This window comes from Cygnus olor, chromosome 2 (genome assembly GCF_009769625.2).
Source record: "Cygnus olor isolate bCygOlo1 chromosome 2, bCygOlo1.pri.v2, whole genome shotgun sequence".
Taxonomy (NCBI): domain Eukaryota; kingdom Metazoa; phylum Chordata; class Aves; order Anseriformes; family Anatidae; genus Cygnus; species Cygnus olor.
This window is the reverse complement of record NC_049170.1, coordinates 122,464,180-122,488,526: the sequence shown is the minus strand read 5'-3', so window position 1 is coordinate 122,488,526 and position 24,347 is coordinate 122,464,180. Positions and strand designations below refer to the sequence as shown.

The 24,347-nt window shown below is 40.6% G+C and overlaps 2 protein-coding genes across 16 annotated transcripts in view; one reads left to right on the top strand and one right to left on the bottom strand.

Moving 5' to 3' along the window:
• ASPH (aspartate beta-hydroxylase) overlaps positions 1–11,445 on the top strand; it is a 116,719-nt gene extending 105,274 nt beyond the window's left edge. For all 15 annotated transcript variants that reach the window (XM_040545720.1, XM_040545712.1, XM_040545722.1 and 12 more), the window contains 2 exons: positions 1,210–1,343; positions 7,202–11,445. In XM_040545720.1, the coding sequence (XP_040401654.1) occupies positions 1,210–1,343; positions 7,202–7,352 (285 nt within the window). In that variant the 3' untranslated portion in view covers positions 7,353–11,445. The remainder of the gene's footprint in view (positions 1–1,209; positions 1,344–7,201) is intronic.
• Positions 11,446–12,058: 613 nt separating this feature from the next.
• CLVS1 (clavesin 1) overlaps positions 12,059–24,347 on the bottom strand; it is a 104,325-nt gene continuing 92,036 nt past the window's right edge. Inside the window, exon 6 of the mRNA XM_040545727.1 lies at positions 12,059–12,695. Coding sequence (XP_040401661.1) covers positions 12,608–12,695 — 88 coding nt within the window. The 3' untranslated portion in view covers positions 12,059–12,607. The remainder of the gene's footprint in view (positions 12,696–24,347) is intronic.

The following is a 24,347-nucleotide window of genomic DNA, read 5'->3' as shown; positions in this document are numbered from 1 at the left end:
TCACTGTCACTGAGATGAAACTGACTGACCTGTAGTTCTTCAGATCGTCCTTGTTGCCTGCCTTGAAGACAGGAACAACGTTTGCTTTCTTCTAGTCCTCAGGAACCTACCCTGGTTACCATGACATTTCAGAGGTTGTGCGTGGATTCATGACATCAGTAAGTTCCTTCGCCACTTATGGGTAAAACCCATCAGGGTCAACGAAACAATTTGTTGAGTTTGTCTAAATGTTTCCTAACCTGTGAGTAAGTCTTTGGTTCAGGCTTCTCTGCTGTTCTCAGGTGCCTGGGATTCCTGAAGGTCAGTCTTAACAGTAAAGACTGAGGCAAAGAAGGTGTTTAGTGCCTCAGCCTTTTCCATGTCCTTTGTCATCAAATCTCCTGCCACATTCAGCAGCAGAGCCATCTCTAGACCCGTTTTCCCCAGACTTCCTTTTATTGATGTACCTGTAGAAACCTTTCTTGTTGCCTTTTGCTTTCATCTCCAGATTCAACGCCAGATTATCTTTGCCTTTCTTAGCCTCTTCCCTGCACACACAGAGTGTCTCTGTATTCTTCCTGGTTGATCTAACCATGCTTTCCTCTCTTGTATGTATTCTTTCTATATTTCAGTTTTTCAGGATCTCCATGCTTCCTGCACATAGGGATAAACTGTTCTTGAGGTTGGAGGAGGTGATCCTTAAAAATCAACCTATTGTCCTAGGCTACTCTTCTCTCCAGCAGTGTATCTCATGGGATTTTTTTCAGGAGAGCAAGTCCGCCCTCCTGAACCCTGTGGGTAGTGATCCTGCTTTTTGCCTGTCTCCCTCATCTTATGAACCTGAACTCCATCATCCTATAGTTGCTGCAGCCAAGACTGCCAGTGACCGTCACAACCCTGTTGTCATCTGAGAGAGGCCACCAGCTAACACAGGACTTGTGCCTCCTGTGGTCCATTCTTTTAAACAAGCGTGTCTGTAAATCTTTCCATTTCATCCAATTCTGATTGTTTTAAACAAAACAAAAAGTATGCACATGCACACCGCAAGACTTGCTTTTTGTAGTATTGTACACCTTCAGGATGTGAAATCAGTCAGTTGTTGCTGAGACTAACAAAAGGTGACATTGCAGTTTTGGTTGGTCCTCGTGGATGAGATGTTATGAAGTCCTGAACGTGTAGCAGTGTGCTTGTGAAAATGGCTTTGCTGAAGTCCTCTCTCTCTTCTTGCAGATCAAGTATTCTGTAATGCATCCAGGGACTCATGTATGGCCCCACACAGGGCCCACCAATTGTCGGCTAAGGATGCATTTGGGCTTGGTGATACCTAAAGAAGGCTGCAGAATTCGGTGTGCCCAGGAAAACAGGTATTCCACCCTCCCTCCTCCCCCCCCACTTTGGTCATTCATTTTCCCCCACCTTTCCCAACCCTGAGAAGTTGTGATGCTGCATGTAATAAAAAGAAGAGAAGAAGAAAAAAAAAAGATGTTTCACTGATCAGGAGGTGCTGTATATTTCATTAAACAGGCAACCTACACCCTCACTCTTGCTACAACATATAAATGTCAGTTGTCAAACAATGCCAGAAGGATCTTTGGGAACAAAGCTGCTCTTTTCTGCTGTAGTGTGGAAATAACATTGTTTTTAGTCTATGAAATGTCTGTGTTTACATTTACAATGCCAATCTAATATACTTGCCAACAGAGGTGTCCATTTTATTTTATTTTATTTTTTGCCTTAGAATTCTTCACTTATTCAGCAAAAGCTGAGACTAAGCTATAGCCCTGTTCTCACCTCTGTGACCAATTACTACTGTATTTCTGCAGAAGCATTGTTTCTAGCAGAAACATTTGTTCTAATTCAATGTAACTCAGTTAAAAATATTCCAACTGAAGTTGATTTTAAGATGAATACATCTATAAAGTGTTTGGCACAACAAGTTACACAGGTAGCAAGTTTATTCAAAGTACATTTTGAGTAAGAATTCTTGCCCCTTTAGGGATAAATTATGCTGACTTGGAAACCAGTTTTGTCTCTGTTTTTTGGGAAGAAAAAAAAAAACAAAAAAACAAGAAGGAAAAAAAAAAGCAATGGCTTAGATGTTATAATCAGAGCATATACTCCCCTGAGAAATATGAGAAAATCCTAAACTTAAGAATGGGATAGGTTTTTACATGGTACTATTAAACACAGAAAAATATAGTATTAACTATATTACTTTTTTATTTGAAGACTTAACTTGCTGAGACTTATGTGGACTTCTAATAATGCTTAATATTTATATATCTCTATATATCTACCTGGAAGATTTTGTTTTGTCTGTTGCATCTGAGTGCAACAAGTGTTAATTTTGAAATCTTTTCGTAGTGCTAATGTACAGCTGTATTTGATATAGAGAAATCCACTCCTGCCTGCATGACTGTAATATATAGCAAAGTTGTTGGTTCTTTTTCTCCACATCTGAAAATAACTACAAGAATTTTTTAGAATTTTTGAGGATACAAATATCCAGCTGTTAAAAATGTCGCTATAGATGTGTTAGGGCTCCTACCAACATAATGTTGACTGTGACAGACTATTAAATAAGCTATAAAACCTACACTACCTAGGTTGTGACAAACGTTTATTTCCAGCATTCCAATTCAATATCCAAAACAAGTTTAAGATAGATGATTGGGATTAAGATTGGGATAGAGGCAGAGGTAGCTAACAGGCTTAGAGGACTAATAGGGAGATGTGGGGTACTTTCACTGCAGGACACTACAATGAATTCAGATTTGTCTTAACTGAAAGGAATTACCATTAGGTGGCTGTTCAGTGGCCTGTGTGAACAAAGCGGTGGTTTTTATCTATTCCCAAGAGACCAGGTATCCACAGCTCACCACTCATTAGGCTGGCCACCCTTCTTTGTCTTAATCTGAGCAGAAGGGATGGTGGTTTGGAAAATGAACATAACTACACCCCCCTGGTAGCAACAGCCCCTCAGCATCAGGGATGTGGCAGGGCAAAGTGGAAAAATGTATGTTGCTGCTGGTATGCTGCAGACAGCACTTCAGTGTCTAGGCTTCTGAATCTGGCTCATTCTTATGCATCGGACTCACTCATTTGAAATGTAAAACTTGCACTCAAGAGCTGACTACAGCCTGTTTTGGAATGTGTTAGCTTTAGTTGATTTTGGCAAGAGCGACACATTCATAGTCAAAGACAGGATTTTTTCACTGAAAACATTGAAAGTATGTTCACTATTAACAAAAAGTTTTTTTTTTATACATCCCTTTCTCCGTGAAAGAGGTGGGTGAACTACTGTGGAAAGAAATGATGTCAGGAGAAAAACATATCTTTAGCATTTTCAGTTCCTCCTCTCCTGGTGGTTCAGAGCAGTAGGAAGCTAGTGGTTCCTAACTTCAGCTGGCTCAAGCATGAAGGTTAGTGTATCAGGGGTCAGTGCTTTGATGCCATCCTTTTCTGGCTTCCTGTCCCACTGCTGCTTGTACAAGATGGAGAAATAATGAGAATGTTGTGCCCAGTTACCTCTGTGTCACCCAGTGTAGGTGTTTAGAGGGGAGATGCTAGTATGCAGCTCATCCTTTGATGTACACGCAACTCAGCTTTGTCTAATACTGAGTTTTACTCCATCACTTGCAGAGGAGTCTTTATGTTGCTGCTAGGAGCTTGTGCACCTCGTTGTTATTCAGCACAGCTATACTAATTTTAGGTCGTTGGGCCATTCTGAAGTCCCAGCTCTGGAAAGTGCAGGGTACAGTGCACAAAAATGGGAGGTAAATAATATCTAGTTATCAAAATCAAACATCTCTGTGAGACATGGTAATCATGTTTTGAAACGAAGCTGCAGAATTACAACCTTAAGCAGAAGTCGGTCCAAGATCTCACCTGTGACAGGTGAAATAATAGCCGTGCAGGTGACATAAAACCCTATCCCGAAGTGGCTCAGCACCAGACAAGAATAATATCCTCCCTGTGGTCCCACTGTGAAGTGTTTCTCACACCACGAAGGCATCTGGAAAATATTTATTTGCATACTAATGGTGTTTTTTGTAATCTACCCAAAAGGGGCTAATAGTTCTGTCAACTTTATGACTTCTTCTTTGTTGTGCAAAACAGCCCGACCCAGTATGATGCAAATGATAGATCCCTGTTTTTAACCTCTGAAGCTATTTCATCTGGATGCTTGGAGTTTTTATTGTCCTTTACTGAGCTACACTTTCAGGCTATTTAGTGCAGTGCTGTTCAGGCTTGATTTAAGTTAGAGGGGGTGAAAAAAAAAAAAGCCTGATTCTTTGCCACATTGCAGCATTGACTGGAATAATACCAATGTAATTCTAGTGCAGTAGCAGAGACTCAGGGCCTGTATGACATAAAACATTTTTATTTATTGGAAAGCTGATTTGGTACCAGAAAAAAAGCACAGGATTATACTTGAAACCTGCAAAAGGCTCGTTATGTGGTCGTTCGTGTCTGATGTCCACGTGCAAGACAGTGTGAATTTTTCACTGTTACGCTGGTTGTCCACAGTTGTTTTAAATACAGTCAGATGATCATTTCTATCTCAATTTCCATTTCCCTTCAGAACATTACAGCACAGCCCCATAAACGTTGATTTTTGCTTTTGTTGAGTTAAATGTTCAAAAATATGGCTTAGGATGATGGCTTAGGACTCTGAATCTTATTTTCACCCCGATTTTTTTTTTCCCCAAGAAAATTTCCATGTGAATGAACACATGAATGAGCCAAGCAATATATTTCCATCTTTGATTATGATATCTTTGCTTCTTTCTCATCACTACTGCTCACAGTTCCTAATTCCCTTTAAGGGCATCAATCCTCATGGGCTGCTTTGCTTCCCAAGGGATCTTGTTGAAAAACTTTTATTATGCAGTCATTGTAGAGTGACTTTAGAAGGTAACATAGGCTGTTACTGACTTGACTGACTGTTACACTCTTTCGGGTGAGACTGGATGAATAATCAGACTCATGCTTCTGTCTTGTTGCAATGCAAAATAAATTTGCTTTTTTCATAGCACTGCTTGAATTTACGATAGACAAACCATGCAACACACAACCAGCTGCTGTGTCCAAGTGCAGAAGCCAAGTCTGAGATCTGAGGGACAAGTGACAAATGGCTAGCACAGTGACATTTTACAGTGTGGTGACATTATCCCTAATGTTCACTGATCATATGCCGATCTTTTTCAGTACTGAGTTTGCAGTTAACCAGGCGCTAAACCTCTTCTCAACATTATGAATCCAGATTTCAACAGGATAGAGAAGTGGGCCAAAGGAAACTTCAAAGGCAAATGCAAAGCCCTTTAACTGATAACAGATTAACACTTTGCAACAATATAGGGTGCATGATGACTGCATAGAAAGCAGCTTTGCAGAAAATGACTGAAGGTCCTAGAGGACAAGCAATATGTGCTGTCATTTTGATAAAGCAGTTTGAAGGGAGCAATTTTTTTCCCTCTCTTCTGAACACGAGATACTGTAGCTGCAGTTCTGTGTTCAGTCTGGGGGCTCTTCAGCACAAGAAAGTCACCGATAAACTAAAATGACTCCTGTGGAGGTTGAAAATGAAAAAGCTGATTAGGTTTAAAAAAGCTGACATTATAAAAAAGCTGACATGCTCCAGTCCTCTACTGAGGGGACTCAAAGAATTAGTTCGGAGCCTGAAAAAGAGAAGGCTAAAGGGGAGCCTGGTTACTGTCTTCAGCTAACAATGGGTGACTGTGCACAAGACAAACTCTTTTTGGAGGTGTGTAGATATAGAATGAGACATGAATAATGGCATGAAGGTGCGGCAGGGGAGGGTCAGGCTGGGTGTTAGGAAAAGGTTCTTCACCCAGAGCGTGGCTGGGCACTGGGACAGGCTCCCCAGGGCAGTGGTCACAGCACTGAATCTGTCAGAGTTCAAGAAGCATTTGGACAATGCTCTCAGACACATGGTCTGATTTTTGGGTGGTCCTGTGTGGAGGCAGCAGTTGGACTCCATGATCCTTGTGGGCCCTTTCTAAATCAGGATATTCTATGATTCTCTGAGACATAACAGACGCAAGGAAATAAATGTTCACTCTTAGGCTGGTGAAACACTAGAAGAGATGATGGAATGTCTATCGCTGTAGATACTCAAAAATCCAGTAGATAATAACCTGAGATATCTCGTCTAGCCTCAAAGTTGGATCTAACTTTGCAGTAAGATCTGCTGTCAGCAAAAGCTTTGAACAGATAATCTTCTGAGGTTTCTTCTGACCTTAATTATTTTGTGATTCTATATTTCATAAAGTTGAAAGGAGTGCTGATTCTTTCAACCATCAATATTCCCCCTCTCTATTAGCTCTTGCCATTGCTTTTAAATCCAATCATTTTCTTTTTTTTTTTTTTTTAAACAATGGAGTTTCTCAAAAATAAGCCAGTTTGAATAAATTATATTTCTCTTTTTGTGCCTAACAGAGGTGCAGATCTTGGAAAGATTTCACTGTTAAAACCTGGCTTTTCCACGTAGCAATGAATGCTCACCCAGAGTAGTTAGGTCCCATTCAGTGATCTCTGCCTTAGCATTACTTGGCAAGCAGAAGAGGTTTACATTATGTGGTCTCATCCTTTCAGTTCAGCTTCAACCGTATATAACCTGACCTAGCGTATGCTATGTCATTACAACCTTCCTCTGAAGAAAAATCTGTAGGCTCTGTGCTTTGAATGGATTTATGGGACAAGACTGATAACACCCCTGATATTATAAAGCAGGATCAGGGCTGAAGTCTGTTCTGATTTTCAGAAAAAGCAGACTGATTTAGCGTTATTTATTTTCAAAACATATTGCTCATCATTCCATCAGTTTCCATTACTCATTATGTATATATCTGATCAGAAAAGGGGAGAAGTTGATTACTGTACCAGTACTATACCTCTAAGCTTGATGAATGTTCCCAGGTTATTGGACTAAGCTCATTAAAATTAAATAAATAACAAATATTGCAAATGTCTGAATATGTATGTGGGCACATAGGGGCATAACTATGCAGAAGGAGAGAGAACAATCCCTCAATAGTATGAAGGTTCATTAGACAGATCTTTCTGTAGCTTTATGTCAATTAAGACTCAGATACTATTATCTGAGTCTTACTCTTGTATCTTAATTATATCTTGCCTATAAGAGCCTCCATGGCACTTCAAATACTACACTAAAGCATGTTCTTTTTTTGTGTTGCAGAACCTGGGAGGAAGGGAAAGTTCTTATTTTTGATGACTCTTTCGAGCATGAAGTATGGCAGGATGCTGAAAATTATCGCCTGATATTTATTGTTGACGTGTGGCACCCTGAGTTATCAGCACAACAGAGACGCACCCTTCCTGCTATTTAACGGGTTACTTCTGATGTGAAGAGCAGAGGAGAGAGGACCCTTCAGAGTATGCAAATAGAAGCATGCAGGATTAATTTATCCTGCATATGAGGAATACTAGTATTATAAGGGTTAGAAGAGATAACAATGGCATTTTACAATTACAGAGGACTTGAGTTTAAAAAAAAAAAACAACAAAGGGCAAGCCATTTTGTTTGTTTGTTCTTTTTTTTTTTTTTCCACACTGATACAGCACTGATATGTATTGTTTTTCTGGCTGCAAGTCTGAAAATACAAATCTTGTCAGCCAAAGAGCAATAGGTCTGGTTTTTCAAGCTGAGGAATGTGCAGATGTTTTTGCCATGCCGTACTATGCATACAAAACCAATCAGTTACCTGCCTGGCCATGTTCAGGCAGAAGATTTGCTATACTACATCCAAGAAATGCTTCCCAGGTTTCTATCTGGGTAGCAGCATGTGAGTTATTTATAGATGTATGCATACAATCAACTTTGAAAATCATGTGCAGTTGCAATGTTAACTGCTTTAGGTATAAGACATGTCCCTATGTTATCAACTGTAGATAATGTGATCGGGTTATGTGTGTTTTGTATTTTTTCTACCTATTTTTCTAATATAATTATGAACAGATTTTTATTCAACCACTATTTTTAAAAATAATGTATATACAAAGTACATCTCTAGCTATAAGCAGAAGGAAAACACTGTATATGAACAAATTTCATTTTTGCCAACTGTGGCCTTTGCATTTCCAGGGAGGCAAGAGAATGGAAACTTGCATAATCAGCTTCTTAGTGTTGTTCTTCTAAAACGAAATAGTTCTCTTAGCAGGTAACCTTCAATTTTGTAATGTGATTCTGGAAGATGTTGAGCAAATGTGACATCTGTAGACCTGGATCTTTAAGTGCTCAACAGTTCTTAAGGTTATGCGGTGAGCTGCTGTTCTTCCTATTGTTATAAAAGCTTGTGTTGTGATAACTATTTTCTACCCAGCACGAGTCTGAGGCACCTCCTTCCACAGGCTCCTTTTAGGTTGGATGGTCATTCAGCAGAAAAATATCTATGAAGAATTCCTTGAGATTGGAGCAGATGGACAAGGTCTTTCAAGGTTTTCTGACAGAATGCAAAGCAAAGAGCTTCAGGTTATTAACTTGTATTAACTTCTGCTGCCAGCATCCTACGGAGTGCTAGAATGATCCTTTAATTGAGCTTATGGTATTCTCTTTGTCTTGAAATGCATGATGTAATACTGAAGCAGTCTTATCACAGTACCATTTACAGTATACTCTGTATTTGCTATACAGAATTTACTATATGGTAAAAAGGCCTTATTTTCAAGAGATAAATCTTCATGGATGTTTAAAGCAGTCTGCTGATTTTTGCACCTCGGCTATTTTGTGGGAGATTCAGGGTGTAGGACCCTCCACTGTTAACTTCTGAGAACACTAACAGGGAAGACAGACCAGAGGTTGCACTGATGTTATTTATGACTGGCTGTTATCAACTGACCTGCAAAACCAGTGTTTGGGTGTGGATAGGTGTGCTAGGATGTTCAGCTCTCATCAAGCTTGTCAAGAGCAGTGGCATCTCTAGCAAGGGTTGTGAGAGACAGGTACTATGCAAGGAGACATTAACGTTACTTAGTCTTCACAGCTTTGGCTTCATTGTCCAAAGGATACTGAACAGTTGTCTTATTTCTTTAATGTTCAGCGGTTTTGTACTGCAGAGACAATGTCATGGTACCTAAGTATTATAGGCACTACAGCACATACTGCATGATCAGAATGCAACATTTACTAAGCAAAATACAGGTTTGCATTTCCATCAATTGAATGCTTTTCAGACTTGTATTTTATTAAGTAATTAAATCTTGTAATGCCACATAACACATGGTGATTGCACCATAATTTGTTGTAACCAGTTTCTGGAGGTGTGCACTTTAATTTCCTTTTGACTATTAAAAATAAATAAAACATACTGATACTCTCTCTGATCAAGAGTGAGTTTTAGGCAGCAATGTTAATTAGGCTTTAATGTGTTGTCCAAATCAACAATAACACAGTTCCATCTACAAGAAGGTAACAGTTCTCAATTAGTCATCATGAAAGCTGAAAAGATTTGTTTCACACTTTAAAACATACAGAAATACTTTTGGAGAGCTTTAGGAGAATCATGTACAAAACTTGAAATAATGTACCCATTATATCAAGGGCCCATAGTAAAATAAAATTAAAAAATTAAGTCAGAGGCTTTTTTTGTATCTGTACAGTGATCAAGCAGTACAAATTATAAAATATTTTGTAATTCTGTAAAATAAAGAAATAGTTTGTAAAGAAGGAATCAAGAACTGTTTAAACTAAAACTAGTGGCTTAGGAGTATTTTAATTAATATTGCATTTTAGTTTCTATAGCTTGGAATAAACACTAAAGCAATGGTAAAAAGTTTAGAGCTTTATTTATAAAAATTCACTCTGTCCTTCAGATTGTTTCATCATTCCTTTGAAGTCTCTTACTTATATTTTCAGATTGTAATCAACAAATAGATCAAAGTAATTTACCCAAAATTTGTGTGTGCCAAAGTAGCACTCTTCATTAAATTTAGTAGTGACATATTGGCCATTTGCAATCTTAAGTGCCTTGAATGTGACAAGGTGTATTGTGAATAGCTGCTGCAACACTAAAGTGATTCAACTCTCTGCCTACCTGTCAAGGAGCTGAGAGCATCTCCTTTTGTTAGATACATTTATTGAATTAAGTACATAAATGGTGAGGATATATATAGCAAAACATGGAAATTAGGCAGCAAATAAGTGGTATATTATTTTATGTATTCCTCTTTGCCATACAGTATTTCATGTTGAAAAAACTTTTACAAATTGAAAATGCCAATGTATGAAGTGAATGGAAATGCTTTTTAAATGGAGAGCCATTGCAGATTAAACATTTTGTTCTTTAGATGTATTTACAGAGGGAAATGCCAGAGCAGGGCAGTATAGCCTCCTATTTGTAAGGTAGTATGTACTTGTCACGATGTTAAGAGGTGGATTCCTTCCCGCCTGTAGCTACCTTGCTTGCAAGCACGGAGTCTGTATAAGATCCTACAGTTACATATGATGCCCTATATATCTGTATTTATTTATTCATGTCACAGTCAAAAAGTAAATAATTCTGACCTTCAATAATTAATCTTCAAGGGCTAGATTTCAGTGATATTTGCAGTTCTTGGGCAAAACATCTCCCACTTGAAAGAACAGTAATGGGTCATCACAAAGATTCAATAACAGCGCGGTTAGTGTCCTAACAGAAAAAAATGCAAACCAAAGTGTAGTTCTTCATTAATGCTGCAGTATAGTAGTCAATGTCTGTCTCGTTTATTTTTGTTTGTTTTACTTTACGCTTTAAGCAAGTTCTCTGTGACAAATCCCAATGTCTGTGCATCTTCATGAGCCTAGGGAAGGGAGGAGAGCAGTTTTCTGTACTAGGTTATAATGCCAGGGGCGGGGGAATGGAAGAAATTCCAAAGATAAATGGGCTCAATCGTCTTATTTAATGTTCCTGCAAGCCTCAGAGTGTCTGCTTCTTTTTCTGATTCCTGTGTTGCCTTGCTGGGAACATTCACTGCCTTAAAGACGTGCTGCCATGGAGGCCAGGCTTTGTATCAGTAACACACTGCTGCAGGAGAAGTTTATTGTGAATGAGGCTATTCTGTACGTATACAAGCGGGTAAATCCCAGGTGTGTTAACAGAGTCTGTCAGTGTCCTTTCTGCTTGTGCAGGCTTAAAATATTGTAAATGAAGGCAGCATTTATTTGCTCCATTTGTTAATGATGACCATGTCCAGTTGAACTAGACCATCACTTTCAGTATATCGTTTATGAATTAATTCAGTGGATGTTCCAGAGTTGTATGAAAAGCTCTTGTGCTGCCTATTATCATCTCATTTTATCTATATATGGTTTACGCTATTATTTTTGATATGTTGATGCCAACCAAGTGTTCTAGTAATTGTCAGTGCATGGCAATCAAATTGAAGACAAAGGTGTGTACAGTGGTTGTAACTGTTTTAGGAAATAAAGTCACTGCACATGCAACTTCATAACGATTTTTCTTTTATTTCTTTAATCTGGTTTCCATTTCAGTGAAGGGATGGGACTCTTTTTTGCAGGTAGAGCAAAGAGAGAGATAACAAACTGATCTTTGGCATTTCAGTTCTTCTGTTTGTCCACATTTCTTTCTAGGAGAAGCTTGCACTGAATAATTAATTCTAAGTTTTTCTTTTCATTTAACCGTGGCCCGCAACTGCAATCAGCATACCCTTCTGCCTACACCTTTCACTGGCTGCAGGAGGGAAGGGGGTAAATGGCTCTGCAGAGCTTTCATTTGTCATTGTGACCTAAATGAAAAAATCTGGATTGAGCCATTAATCAGTGGTGAATGTGTCCAATGGGTCTCCCTAGTACCCCCCTTGCGCACGCACACACACACACACGCACACATCTAATAGGCTCCGGAGTTGCCTGTGGAAAAACACATCGTTAAAATTAAATAATTGCATTCTAAATTGTCTGTCTGCTGCCCACACAGCTCCTTCCACTTAGCTGACAGTTTTATAAGGGCTTCAGAAGTTAAGAATAATTTTTGCTAGATATGAAATAAGTGACCCCCTATAAGCAGTATGGGTGAGGCAATCACAAAGTGTCATGTTGAATGGCATTATGCTGGCATTGATTTTTTTTTTTTTTAATGCAAAATCCTTCTGTAGAATTTGAGCACACTGTAGATGCTGCTATTTCTGCCCTCTGAACCACTTTAAACTGCTAATTTCAGCACAGACTTTAAATTTAAGATGCCTTGCTTTAAAACACTTTTAACCTTGGCTTCTATAAAACCGAGCATCCCTGCTGGTGGCTTCAGGAAAACTTCTACTGACACTTCCTGCTTTCTTTGAAAGGAGAATGCAGTCCCACCATTTCCAATATTTTAATGCCACAAGACCAAAAAAAAAAATTAAAACAAGTTCTTTACATATGGACAGACCCCTGCTGTGTCTTCCTTCGCATCCCACGTCAATAGAAATTTTGTTCAGCTTTGGCCCCGCAGACGGATGGCTGGTGACAGTTATTACTTGGGCAAGAAATATGAAGGAGTTGTTCTCAAGCAAAACGCGTGCACGTGTGTAAGTGTGTATCGTGTGCTCTGTGGGTTTCTGGTATGGTGGAAGTCTGTGAATGTTTCTGTGACTGGCGAGTGGGAGCTCAGTCCAGGGCCAGCAGCGGCTGGGTGTTCTCGCTTTCCCCCAGGTCCTCGTGTTTCAGCGTGCCAGCTTCCACCACCGACTGGGACCTGAAAGCAAGAACAGGCACATGCCAGTGAGGGCTGCTGTAGGAACACTTACTGGGATCATTTTGCTTCATTTCATGATTTTTGCTTTTGTTTGTTTTCACCTTTATCACCTTTTATTTATTTCCTCTGGTCTATATAAACAATTTGAGACACATTCTTTTAAATATGAACAGGAAAATGAATCCATATTTATTTCAAATGCATTCAAAATATTTGGTGCATAGCTACTACGTTGAATCCATAAAAGAATTCATTAAATCCATTAAAGGTCTGATCCCAAGAAACTGGGATCTGTTAGCACATAATGTCCTCCTAGGCAACATAGCTTCTGCTACTGCTTACTGGATTACTTTGCACGAACAAACTAATTTATACAAGTGCTTGCAGGAGTGAGTCTCAGCTCATGCTTGTTACAAATCTGGTGGCTGGCAAGTAGATAAATCACATTTTACTGATGGAGGTGCCTAAGGGACAGAACTTCCCTGAGTTATCCAAGACCAATGAAGAAACCAGACTTAATATGACATCAAGGGAGCTTCTGGTGTGCTGCCCAATCCTGGCATTTATCTTTATCTCCTTGTCTACACCCTTGAAAGAGAACCTTGTTCAGGGATAGTCCATTTTAAATTCATTTCTGTCTTCAAGGTGGGAAACATAGCTTGTCCTTTGCTTCTAATGGGCAAAAAAAAGAGCAGAACAGATGAGTAAGAAAGTGGAGTGTTGGGATTTCTGGCAGTGACAAAAGCTGAATGGGTTTAACTTAATGGGAAAATTCAAGAGGATTTCATTTTCTGAGGTCTGTGTGCTCCAGTGTTTGCCCACTGAGCTATGGAAGGAGGAACTGATGAGTGTATTACAGAGATTCATTATCTTCCATTTCCTATGTTTTGGGCTAGAAGTTGCCTCCCAGTGTGGAGCTGGCAACGAGTTTTAGAGTAAAATCACTTTCTGGACAGAGAACTTTTAAAAGGGAACTTTTCCAAAGGTAGCAGGAGCAAGCATTTACATGTTGCATACCATTTTAAAGAGCCAGTTTTCTTATGGATAGCTTTTAGAGTTAGGGGTAACTCATTACCTGCAGGATATGTTTGTAGTTCCCAGTTGCTCATTATGGTAACCTCAGTTTAAGCCTTAGCTGTTTTATGCGATTAGAGATCAATTCTCTTTTGATAAGAATCACTAATAAATTGCATCCTGTGGTACTGCAGCACGTGATCAAGACTCAATAGTGTGACTGTGAATAACTTGTGTGATTATTTTTCTTATTCTTATGCCTGAAGCTTTCGTTAAAGCATAATAAAATTTTTTTCATTAAAAAAAATCTCAAGAGAGAAATAACAAAAACTGGATGCTCACTGGGAAGATTTTACGCCAAATTTTTCAAAGCAAGTGTTTGCCCAAATGTTTTCACTGTGTATTTTTTTACAGTAATGTGACATGTATAATGTTTATGGCTGCACTTTAATATAGAAAAGAAGCTGATTCAAGAGATTATGCAAAATGGCAATTTACATATTTCTAGTATGTGGCAGCAAGAACTATTCGGGTGGCTTATAAACTAATACAGAATGGATTCAAATCACAATTTTTTTGTTCTCTTTTCTGGAGTATCAAGTTAAATTATTATTAAATAGCACCTAATTAATACTTGTCACCAATGTTTTGTTTATGGCTGATCCACTGCCCTAAAATGAGTATAAAAAGTTACAGATTTTTGCAGTGTTTGCCAGCATACAGTGGAAAGCTTCTGCCCTAAGTCAAACATGAAAAAAAAAACTCTCAAATCTGCCTTGTGCGACCACTGCTGGTTATCTCTGCTCTAAACTCATTACACAAAATTTTTTCTAGCATCTGTACCAGCAAGAGACCAATTTTCTCCCTGCACTGGTGCTCAGATGTGTGCCAACTTGGGAGAAATGCAATTTCAAGCAGTGTATGTAGGTCCCAGACTGCTCCTCTTCACACAAGAGCCAACTAGCTGGAGGATCTAGCAAATGCCTTGCAGCCCACCTGACCCACACGTTCAAGACACTGAATGATTCAAGTGCTATGCTCAGCCCTTCAATATGAAGAGGAATCCAACCGAGGCGTTAGTATATGCCAAACTCTGAAGCATAAGAAATCTCTCTTTTTCTCTAGAAGCTGCTTAGTCCCATCTCTTAAAATAAACCATTCAGACATCTCTCTGAAGTGCATGGTAATGACTGAAACAATCATCACTATTTTCTAAGTCACCACAGCCTACTGTTGTGTTTAGATTTCCATTTTCCAAATACATCAGTTTTTCATTTGCTGAAAAAATGCTTTGTTATAACTTCAATTTTAGGAAGAAAGAAATAAAATTACTCAATTCTCAACAAGATTCCAAACTACTTTTTAAAGTATCCTTTAGTTCTGGTGGATATTAACGGTGCAGGTACTCAGAAGAACATTTTGGCAATATGTATCAATGCAGCTCACAATCTAATGTAATAACTTGGTGTGAGAGAGATGGTTTACTGGCCTATATACCATCCTGCAATATATGTTCTATAGCTATACTCAATGAAAAAGAAATATGATTCGTAATAGGCCGGTGTTGCATAAAGCATTTTCAATTGACCAATAATTACATTTTGCTGTGGAGATTAAGACAAATACTTTTTGAAAAAATGTTCCCTATGTTTGTTTCATAATGCTTTTGTGTATCTAACATATTCATTCAGTCCAAGGAACAAAGCAGTGGTCTATGTATATGCAAGTTTGCACAGCACTTAGGGATTTTTGTATACGGGCTCTAGTATTAAAGCTAGGACTTCTGTTTCAAAAGTACTGCTGCCCACTTTAACTGCATTACTATTTTTTTCCTCACTGCTGTATTATCCTGTAATAAAGAAATTTATGGAAACAAAGCCTCCGTGTCCTTGTGCATAGTGGAATTCCACAAACAAAAGATCCTTGTGTTCTTCACACGCCTGCACGTAAGGTAACTCTCATAGGCTGTGACCTGATGTCCTCAGCCACATCAGGGAAGTTCCTATAGGGGTTGCCTTGCTCAAGTCTAATCTTGCACTAGGTCTTCCAGTCTGTACCTTTCAGGCCAGTTGGTACTACATGATTTAGACTTTGAGTTGAGATCACATTAAAGCTCGGGAGTCATGCACTTTTAACTAGGCGAGGTTTTTTTCCTTTTGGTTTTAATCACATATTTTGTGTAGTACTGCAATAGGGACACTCAAAACTTAAAGACAGCATAGAGTCCCACTGTCTTAAGGGCCTCATATAATTCATGTGTTATCTACATTCAAACCCCTGTTCTGAAGCATTTTTGCCTGTTGACATCAGGTGGAACAGCTTCCATGATTTCTCAGGCAATGTTTCCTAAGTATCGTAGCAACCTCACACCATATTACCTTCAATACTCACCTGAAATGTGGCATGAATGCTGCAATTTTAGAATTATAAATTAATATATCTGAATTGAAGACCTTTTGTCTTTCCTTCTTTCTCAACTAAATATTCCCAACAACCAGCCTGGATAATGCTTGGGATCTGGTTGAGTTAAAATTTAACACAAGTAGACAACTGCTTGTATCACATAGATAAGAGCCCTGGCCTGGCAGACCCTCTGCCCATCTTTAACACAATACATGCTGGAGGCTTAGCTCCTGTAAAAATAGAACATGATTACCGTGGATGGGGAACTAAGTCTGAGGTAATTAATCGAGAAGTCAATGGCCATAAAATTCCCTAGCCCAGCTTCTCAGCCTAGTTAGCCTTCCTTGGGAGAGAAAAATTGAAATGGAAGCAGAAACGAATTCTCACTTCTGAAGCATAGGTATCATCTGAGTGTGCTCCATTTAAAATGTCAATCAAAACCACCATGGTGTTTTTACTGTTCAGCAAGAATATTTGGAAGTCTGGAAAATCAACATTATCCAGCTGTTTTTCCAGCAGGTCAACCATATATTTTAAATGACGGCACTGCATGTTGGTATGTACATCCATATCTAAGACAGCAGATGGCTTTATGCGTGTGGTCGTTTCAATGCAACTACCTCAAATTTAATCAAAAAAAAAAAAACAGCATAAAAAGACTGGATGCAAGCCTTCTAGTTGCATTTGTTTCAGAAGGCTCTTGTCAGAGTACAGATGGAGTGAATCAATTCGCAAGGATTGATGGCTGCTGGATATTGCTTTCGCTTCCTATAAAAAATAAAATTCTAAAACCCTCCACTGAGCTAATAATAATTGTCAGTGCATCGTTAGTTGCTCACTGTAAAAGATGGCCTTCAGTTCTCCGATCCCTCATTTTGTGCTTTCCATCACAGTAACGTGGATGTGCTGCAGCCCACAGGAGCAAAGACATCCTACATTTGTGCTGAGCTTCGTTTGGAGGTTTTCGCGGAGGAAGAAGGAGGGTGGCATTCTTTTTCCACACGTGCAGGAGGCTTCAAACTCTCAGCATGACACACTGCAGCTGATCAATCAGATCACGTTGTGTGACTCTATTCATCTACCTCTCACCTCCCATCTGCTCACTTCCCTCTAATTCCCTTCCCATTTCACCAGCACCTCAGGGTTGTTCATCTCCCAATTATTCATTCCCTTTTCAGAACATAAGAAGGAGAAAACACTTTTTAAAAAAAAATCACACCTACGAATTTTCATATTGACAAGGTCTGAGGGGCATTTCTTTCTCTGCCTTCCTCCCTCCCCATCAGACTGCAGAGGAGGGCCCAGCACCCCGGAGCATGCTTTGCAATGCACCTCAAGGGCTTGTCTTCATTAAGTGGGAAAAACAAATTTTCCCCACTGTTACAGAAACAATGCAGGTGTGCAGACATGAAGGATTATAAAAGGTACTTTGTCAGCACTGAAAGCACTTAAAAATGAAATGTGTGGGGAAGGAAGACCTCTTGGAAGATGTGTGTGCTCCCACAGGTGGTACAGACCTAATCTTGCTCACAGCCCCATGCTTTGCACACAGGACAACAAAACCAGGAGTCAGTCTGTGTCACATACCTTGGAATTATGGGGCCACTCCTTGGTCTTTCTTCATTTATCAATATGGATGTGCCTGATATAACCTAATTTGAAGCACTTATGATTTTCTGTGTCAAGATCTTGCCCCAGCCACATGCTAAGTCCAGGGTAGAGAAAGGTGTGGGTAGGAGTGCATCCTTTCCATCTCTTTTCTCTGCTACATGACCCTTCCTCACTTTTTTTTTTTTTTCACTCACATAAAATGAATCAGAACACCTGGGTCAGACATGAGTTCCTTATTCCTTAAGAACCCAAGGTGCAACTTGTCACACATAGCAAAAGGTAGGCCTAGCAGTGAGGCCTAATAAAGACAACAGGACAGCAGCAGGCAGCACCAATTTACAGCAGAATCAGCAAGAGCTACTAAAAATATATATGGAATATGACAGTCAAGCAAAAAAAATTCAGGCCGAATAATTAAGAATATTTGCTTCTCCCACTTTATGAATATTACACACAAACCTCTCATGCTTTTCCTGCTCATCCCCAACCCCTTCCCTACCAAGCATGCTTCCTCGCCCAACAGCCTCCAGTGCCTTTGCTCAGACACTCCAGTTCTGTTTATCCTTCAGTCCGCCTTTTTCTCCCATGTCAGTCACCCCAAATGCCGGTATCCCAACCAGGTTTGCCACCAAATCTTAGTCTCTTCACTTCTGTGTGCCAATATCATGGAGGACGCAGCCCTGAGAGCACCTACTCCCAGCCAGGCCCTACCTCTGAAGTTTCATGCCCGTAGTGAGAGCACCACTGCAGAATGAAAGCGGCCTTGCTGAGGTGCTTTTTAGGCTGGAAAGCTGAGCACTGCAACAGCAGGAAAAGCCAAAATGTGGGCTGCGGGAGCAGCAGTTGCTCAGCCGGGCATGTGGGGGAAATGCGACCCTCTCATTGCATCCCTGCTCCAGGAGCACGTACCGTGCTTTCTCAGAGGGCTCTGTCCTCACTCAGTGCCCAGGTAGACAGTGAAGAGCTAAGACCTGGCTCTGTATTTTGCTTTCTTCTAGAGGTTCAGTGTGTGGCTCCGTAGCATACTTGCTGCCTATTATTCAAGCCCTGCTCTGAAGATAGCCTTTGTTAATTACCTCCTGAGCTTTTCCATGGAGTTCATCAACACAGCACTTGTGTGCCTCTTAAATGCTAATTCGTTTACTGCCGTAGCACTGCAGTAAGGATTCTTTTAGTTTCCATTTTGCATGTGGAGGGCTTAAGTGAGTGAGATCAAGGTCTATGTGTTCCTCTAACGCAGGGCACCTGTTTCCCAGTGCTGGCAGTCTGGTTTTGCAGAGCACTTTAAGTGTCCAAAGCACACATCTCATTGACTGCAGTTGCAGGGTAGCACCAAGTTCTTCTGGAAATTAGACCCCCAAGTCTATAGCTTGGCAGACTGGAAATCAGCAGTGTGTAATCTTGCCATCTGTGCAAGGTTTGGTTTAAGCAACTTGCCAAGCCTACGCAGGGGCTCGTGGAGAGCGGGCTAGCAGCACCCACTGCTCCAGGGCTGTGCCAAAGGACCACTCCTGGTCTTTGGCAGGCCTCCACCTGAGCATCCCCATTTTCTTGCCCACCATGGGTGCTTCCAAATCCGGCTGCCTCCAGTCCCCTATGCCTGCCTCATCTTTCAGCCTGCCATCCCAGTGACCCCAGTTCTCAGCTGGGTTCACTGCTGAATCTTCATCTCTCCAGTTCTGCTGCCAGCAGCAGGGATGATGCAGCCCTGCAAACAAAGGGTGCAGCCTGCAGACACCCGGCTGCATGTCTTGCTGCAGCCAGGCCTGGTGCAGGGAAAGTTGTGATTGCAAGCAAAGGTCATTGTAAATTGTAAATTGTAAATTGCAAAAGCTCTCTGTACCCCCTGGCCTGGACAGGAGATGCACACTGTGGGCACTGAACCATCAACCCGAGCTGAATAAGTTTATTTGTTCTGGGAGGCCAAGCTAAAGCATGAGGCAATCCTCGGGGTCATTAAATGCTGAAATTAAATATGTTTCTACAGAGCATGTGTGAATTGCTTTTTCAAAGGCTTGTAACTTGGCCAGATGTAGGTGGATTTTCACAGGGCAGCAAAAGACATAAGCAGTGTAAAACCATTTGTTTTATTAAGTGTCATGTCTCTAATCTAAACTACTAAACTTTAGGTAAATTTATAGCCAGCTGAAGGCATAATTTACAATGCAATATTTTAGGCAGCCTGAACAGCAGTGGTTTTGCTGTTCCCACCTCCAGCCTGTGTTTGCGTACCCTTATACTTATCAGTGGCAACTGAGTGCTGCAAACAGATAAAAACCAAATTGTCGATGCCCTTGGGGTGCAGCTGATTGCCTGCCCTGTCCCAGGGAGTGCCCAGTACCTGTCCCTCCTGTCCTCGGTTTAGCTGCAGCTTTACTGTTCTGACCTCCTGCTCAGCCTCTGTCACTCCTGGCTCATGGTGGTGTTTGGCACCATCGCTTCTGCAGCCTCCTAGGGCCAGCTAACATCGCATGTCAACCAGCTCCCTTCCACTTCTTTCTGATGCATTAGCTGAAATCTGGTCAAAAGCTATAAAGCTGTTCAGCAGCTAATATTCTACGTTGCTAGATAGTGCATACGTTATGCGATATGCGTGTCCCTGGGACACCTGCTTTACTATCAAGACTCTCATAATCTGCTTGTGGAGGAAGCATTTCCATAAAAGCATGCAGTAATTCTCTGTTGTTTGAAATAATTCATACTAAAACAGTGAATATAAATCTTGCACCATAGGTCTTGCATATTGTAAGCAAAGCTACTTGAACTGAAATCTTAACATGAAGAATTTCCCTTTTTCCCCAGCAAATGCAGAGCAGTCTGTCCCATCTATAAGCAGAGCAACCCAGGTGCCATCCATGGGCAGTGAGAAGCTTTCACACATTTTCATATGGATTTTTATTTGCTGGTATTTTACTGCTTCTGCAGTAAATTGGCGCTGACTGTGAACCGGCATAAACCATGACCCATAAAAGCAGAAACATATGGCGAAGGCACATTAAGGTCACACCAAGGATAACAACTAGAAAGGTCTGCTTTGCACAGCCCAGCTGGGCATACGGAGGAACCCTGTCTGAAAAAATAAAAACCTTACATAAGTCACCCCCACAGATGACCCCTTTCAGATCTAAAAACGTTCCAGCCAGCATTAGTGTGTACCAGTGGTCAGACCCCTCTTCCTGGAAGCAGGTCCTGGTTCTGAGAATGAACAATTAGTTTCAGCAAAAAGATTATTTGAAAATCAGTCCTTTTGAAACCCCCCACATCAGGAGGCAATAACAGCAAACCTTAATCTGTACTTTAAAATCCTTTCACTCTAATCTAGGACATAAAAATCCACACACTGATCTCAACATTGAGGGGTAAAGCAATCCAATAGTTATTTTAGCTGCATCTTCAAAATGCCTGGTATGGGGTCTTTTGATGAACCACGAGGCACTTCACTGAATCTGTAGGTCCTCAAGTTTTTACTTCATGGCAGGAAAAGTTAACATTGCGTTGAAGCATAAATCATATAAATAATCATATATTTCTTGATTAGTGTGTTTGATTCTTGAAAAGTTTTACCCCACCTCTGAATTTCCTTAGTCTCTACTGAGCCTGACTTGGTAGGAGTAATGTTCTTGCAATCCAAGCTATCCTAAAAATAATCGTTAACTCCAAATTTGATTAAAGATATCCTTAATTAAACTTGTATCAAATAGATTTGATTAAGTAGCACAGGTTGTTTGTTTGGAATGCATGTGTAGCTGTTAGGTAAGATTTCCTTTCTCTGCAGGGCAATTTTAAATTGCACTAGGATTTCAGACCTGTTTGCATTGGCAGCAAATTAAAAGGGAGCACTCTTTGGATACCTGGGGGAACAGAGCAGGGACAATCAGCTCCCAGACTGTGCTTGTTGACTGTGTGTGGAACAAGAAAAGGCAGAGCACAATCTCCATCTCTGGGACCTAAAATTAAGTTCAGGGATCAAAAAGTGACCCAGATGCAGCTGCAGAGAGGCATACCTTGCACAGAAAAGAAAAGGAGGCAACATGCTGCTGCAGGTTCCTTTCTTCTGCAGAACCCAACTGTAACAGCAGGGTGACACTTGGGAAAAAAAGGAAATTCTTCAAAAAATTGAGTTCTTTAATATCACCCCCAGTCACTAAAACAATCTCTGCAATTGGGAATGCACTCTCACTGTGGGTAGGCGCCCACGTAGATACAGGCATGTTTTTCCCACTTGGGCTGGCCAAAAGGGTATGTCCTATTGGCATAAGTGATATGTTGAGAGAGGTCTTTAAGTCCTTAACTGCCAGCTTAACCACCCACACTAACTATCCATTAGGTGCTCACTCAGATAAAACCTCCAGCTCTTCCCCAAACCAACAGCTCATCAACAGAAGCCAGCATGGGCATGCAGACAAATGCTCTGCTTTGGTGTTAGCTCCCTGTTGACTACACCAGCTCAAGGCTCCTTTCTAACCATCAGGGCTCACACGAGGTGTGGCTACAGCTGGAAGGAAGGTGATTTTCTTCCCCAGGCTCCAAATTTTCACACCATTTGCATCGCTCTCAAATCCCATGCCAGCAAGTGGCAGGCTCACTGTGTGGATGCAGAGATGGTCCAAGGCAGAAAAGTGTCTATTGCCATTGCTGCTCCCATGATTGTGAAAGGGTTGTGGCCAAGCTCTCAGTCTGAACTGATTTTGCTACTACTGTACTAATGCTAGTTTGCACATTTGTTACTTTGCCCATTTCAAACTTCATTGAGCTGAATCTTAACAAACAAATATAATCTGAATGAATTTTTTTTTTTTTTTTTTTTTTTTTTTCCCCATCTGCTCATACTGTACTACGATTCTGGGAGTTTTCTCAGGGTGTGAGATAATTTCTGCAGATGGGAGTGGAATTTCCACTGTTTTCATTTTTCCCCAGTGGAGCTTCATGTAGTCACTGGTGAAAAAAAAAAATACAATTGTACTGGTTTTGATTAAAGATTTTCCATATTACAAAAAGTTGTCAAACCCCACAATTTTCAAGATCATGTTGCTAGCTAGAGTCAGTGGCAGCTTTTTTTCTAGGAGGATCTTTGGTGCTTTCCTTATCTACAAAGACTCCGTTCTCTGAAGTAAATAAAGACTTTTTTTTTCAAGAACAAATCTTGTGCAATTTAAAGTCACGGGGAGAAAATACACTTGCCTGTGGTTTGAGAGAAAGTAACATTCCCATCTCATTGCTGCTAAAAGGAGCAGAAACTGGACACTAATTAGACTTTGAGGAGGCAAGTCAAGTCTCCTGTGACCTCTGGTAACCACCTCACATCAGACCTTTAGCTCATGCTTTAGCTAGGTTGTCATATCATAGGCTCAGAGTTTCAGTAACTCACTCCTGTGAAGGCAAGGAACCCCCCCCCCCCCCTCTAATTTCCAACCAAAGTATACTTGGTCATCTTATTCCCACTTGATCTCAAGCCTAAATTGTCCTCATCTTTGAGTAGCTGTTCTCTCTCACCAGTTCTTGTTCCCTCCTGTATTTAGAGAACGATCGCATCCATTTCAACCTTTGCTCTGTGAGGGCGTACAAACCACTCTCTCCTTTAACTTCTTGATATATGGTCTCCACTCTCCTCACCCTCCTCACAACTCTCAGGTGGACTTGTTTCAGTTTATGTTCATCTGCCCTGGTGACAGGAGCCAAAGCAGTGCCGGCAGTCCCAAACCCAAAGCACAGGCATGTACCTGCTCCAGTCCCATTACCTCTTACTGATGCTTGGTGCTGCATGTTCTCCTTGTCTGCATGTTGATAGACTTGTTTTGGCTGTCAGGTCATAAATTCAGGTTGGTATCACTTAAATCTTGAAAAATATTCCTTTTTGCCCCCCTCTGGATTCATTTTATAACATATATTAAGTGGCTACTAAGTATTTCAGTCAGTTCTCTGGTTCCATTTCATGGAATTTGTCTTCTAGACCTCTAATTTCTACTTTGATTTTTTCATCTCTGACACTAGAGTTGCTAGACACTATATTTGGAGTAGACTGTGCACAGGGTGAGAATCTCTTTAGGTGTAGGACCCCCTCATCAGTTTCTAAGAGAGGCCCCTTTTCCCATTTTTGCTACACACCACAGTTAGCATTTTTCTAGTTCAGAATTTAGTTCAAATAAGAACTAAATTTCATAGAGGCATTTCTCTGTGGTCACAGTGTAAGACTCCCAGATCTGCTGATAGCACTGGGGCTCTAAGACTGAAAAAAGAAACCTTTAACACAGCAATGGCCCGGTGGCATCTCTAGCTAGGACATGCTCATATCTCTTTCCAGCAAGAGAATCCTGATCCAGCAGGTGACACCAGAGCCTGAGACAGGAGGGAGGGATGGAGAAAAGCATGATGCCACTCGATGCACCGGAGGGGGAATAACTACTCCCCATTCTCTTCTATGCAGCTAGCTGCTGGGCTCTTGGAGGGCTTCCTCAGATAAACATCTCCAGTGATATCTGGGACATCAGACAGAAGGCCCTTAGTTGTTCAGCAAGGATTTTCATCCTGAAGTTACAGAAACCCAAGAAGGCTCAGTCTTCATATACTTACCCCTTTTGGAGGAACATGGGTGCTAAAGAAAGGGTCAGCCTCTTTTTTGTTGTT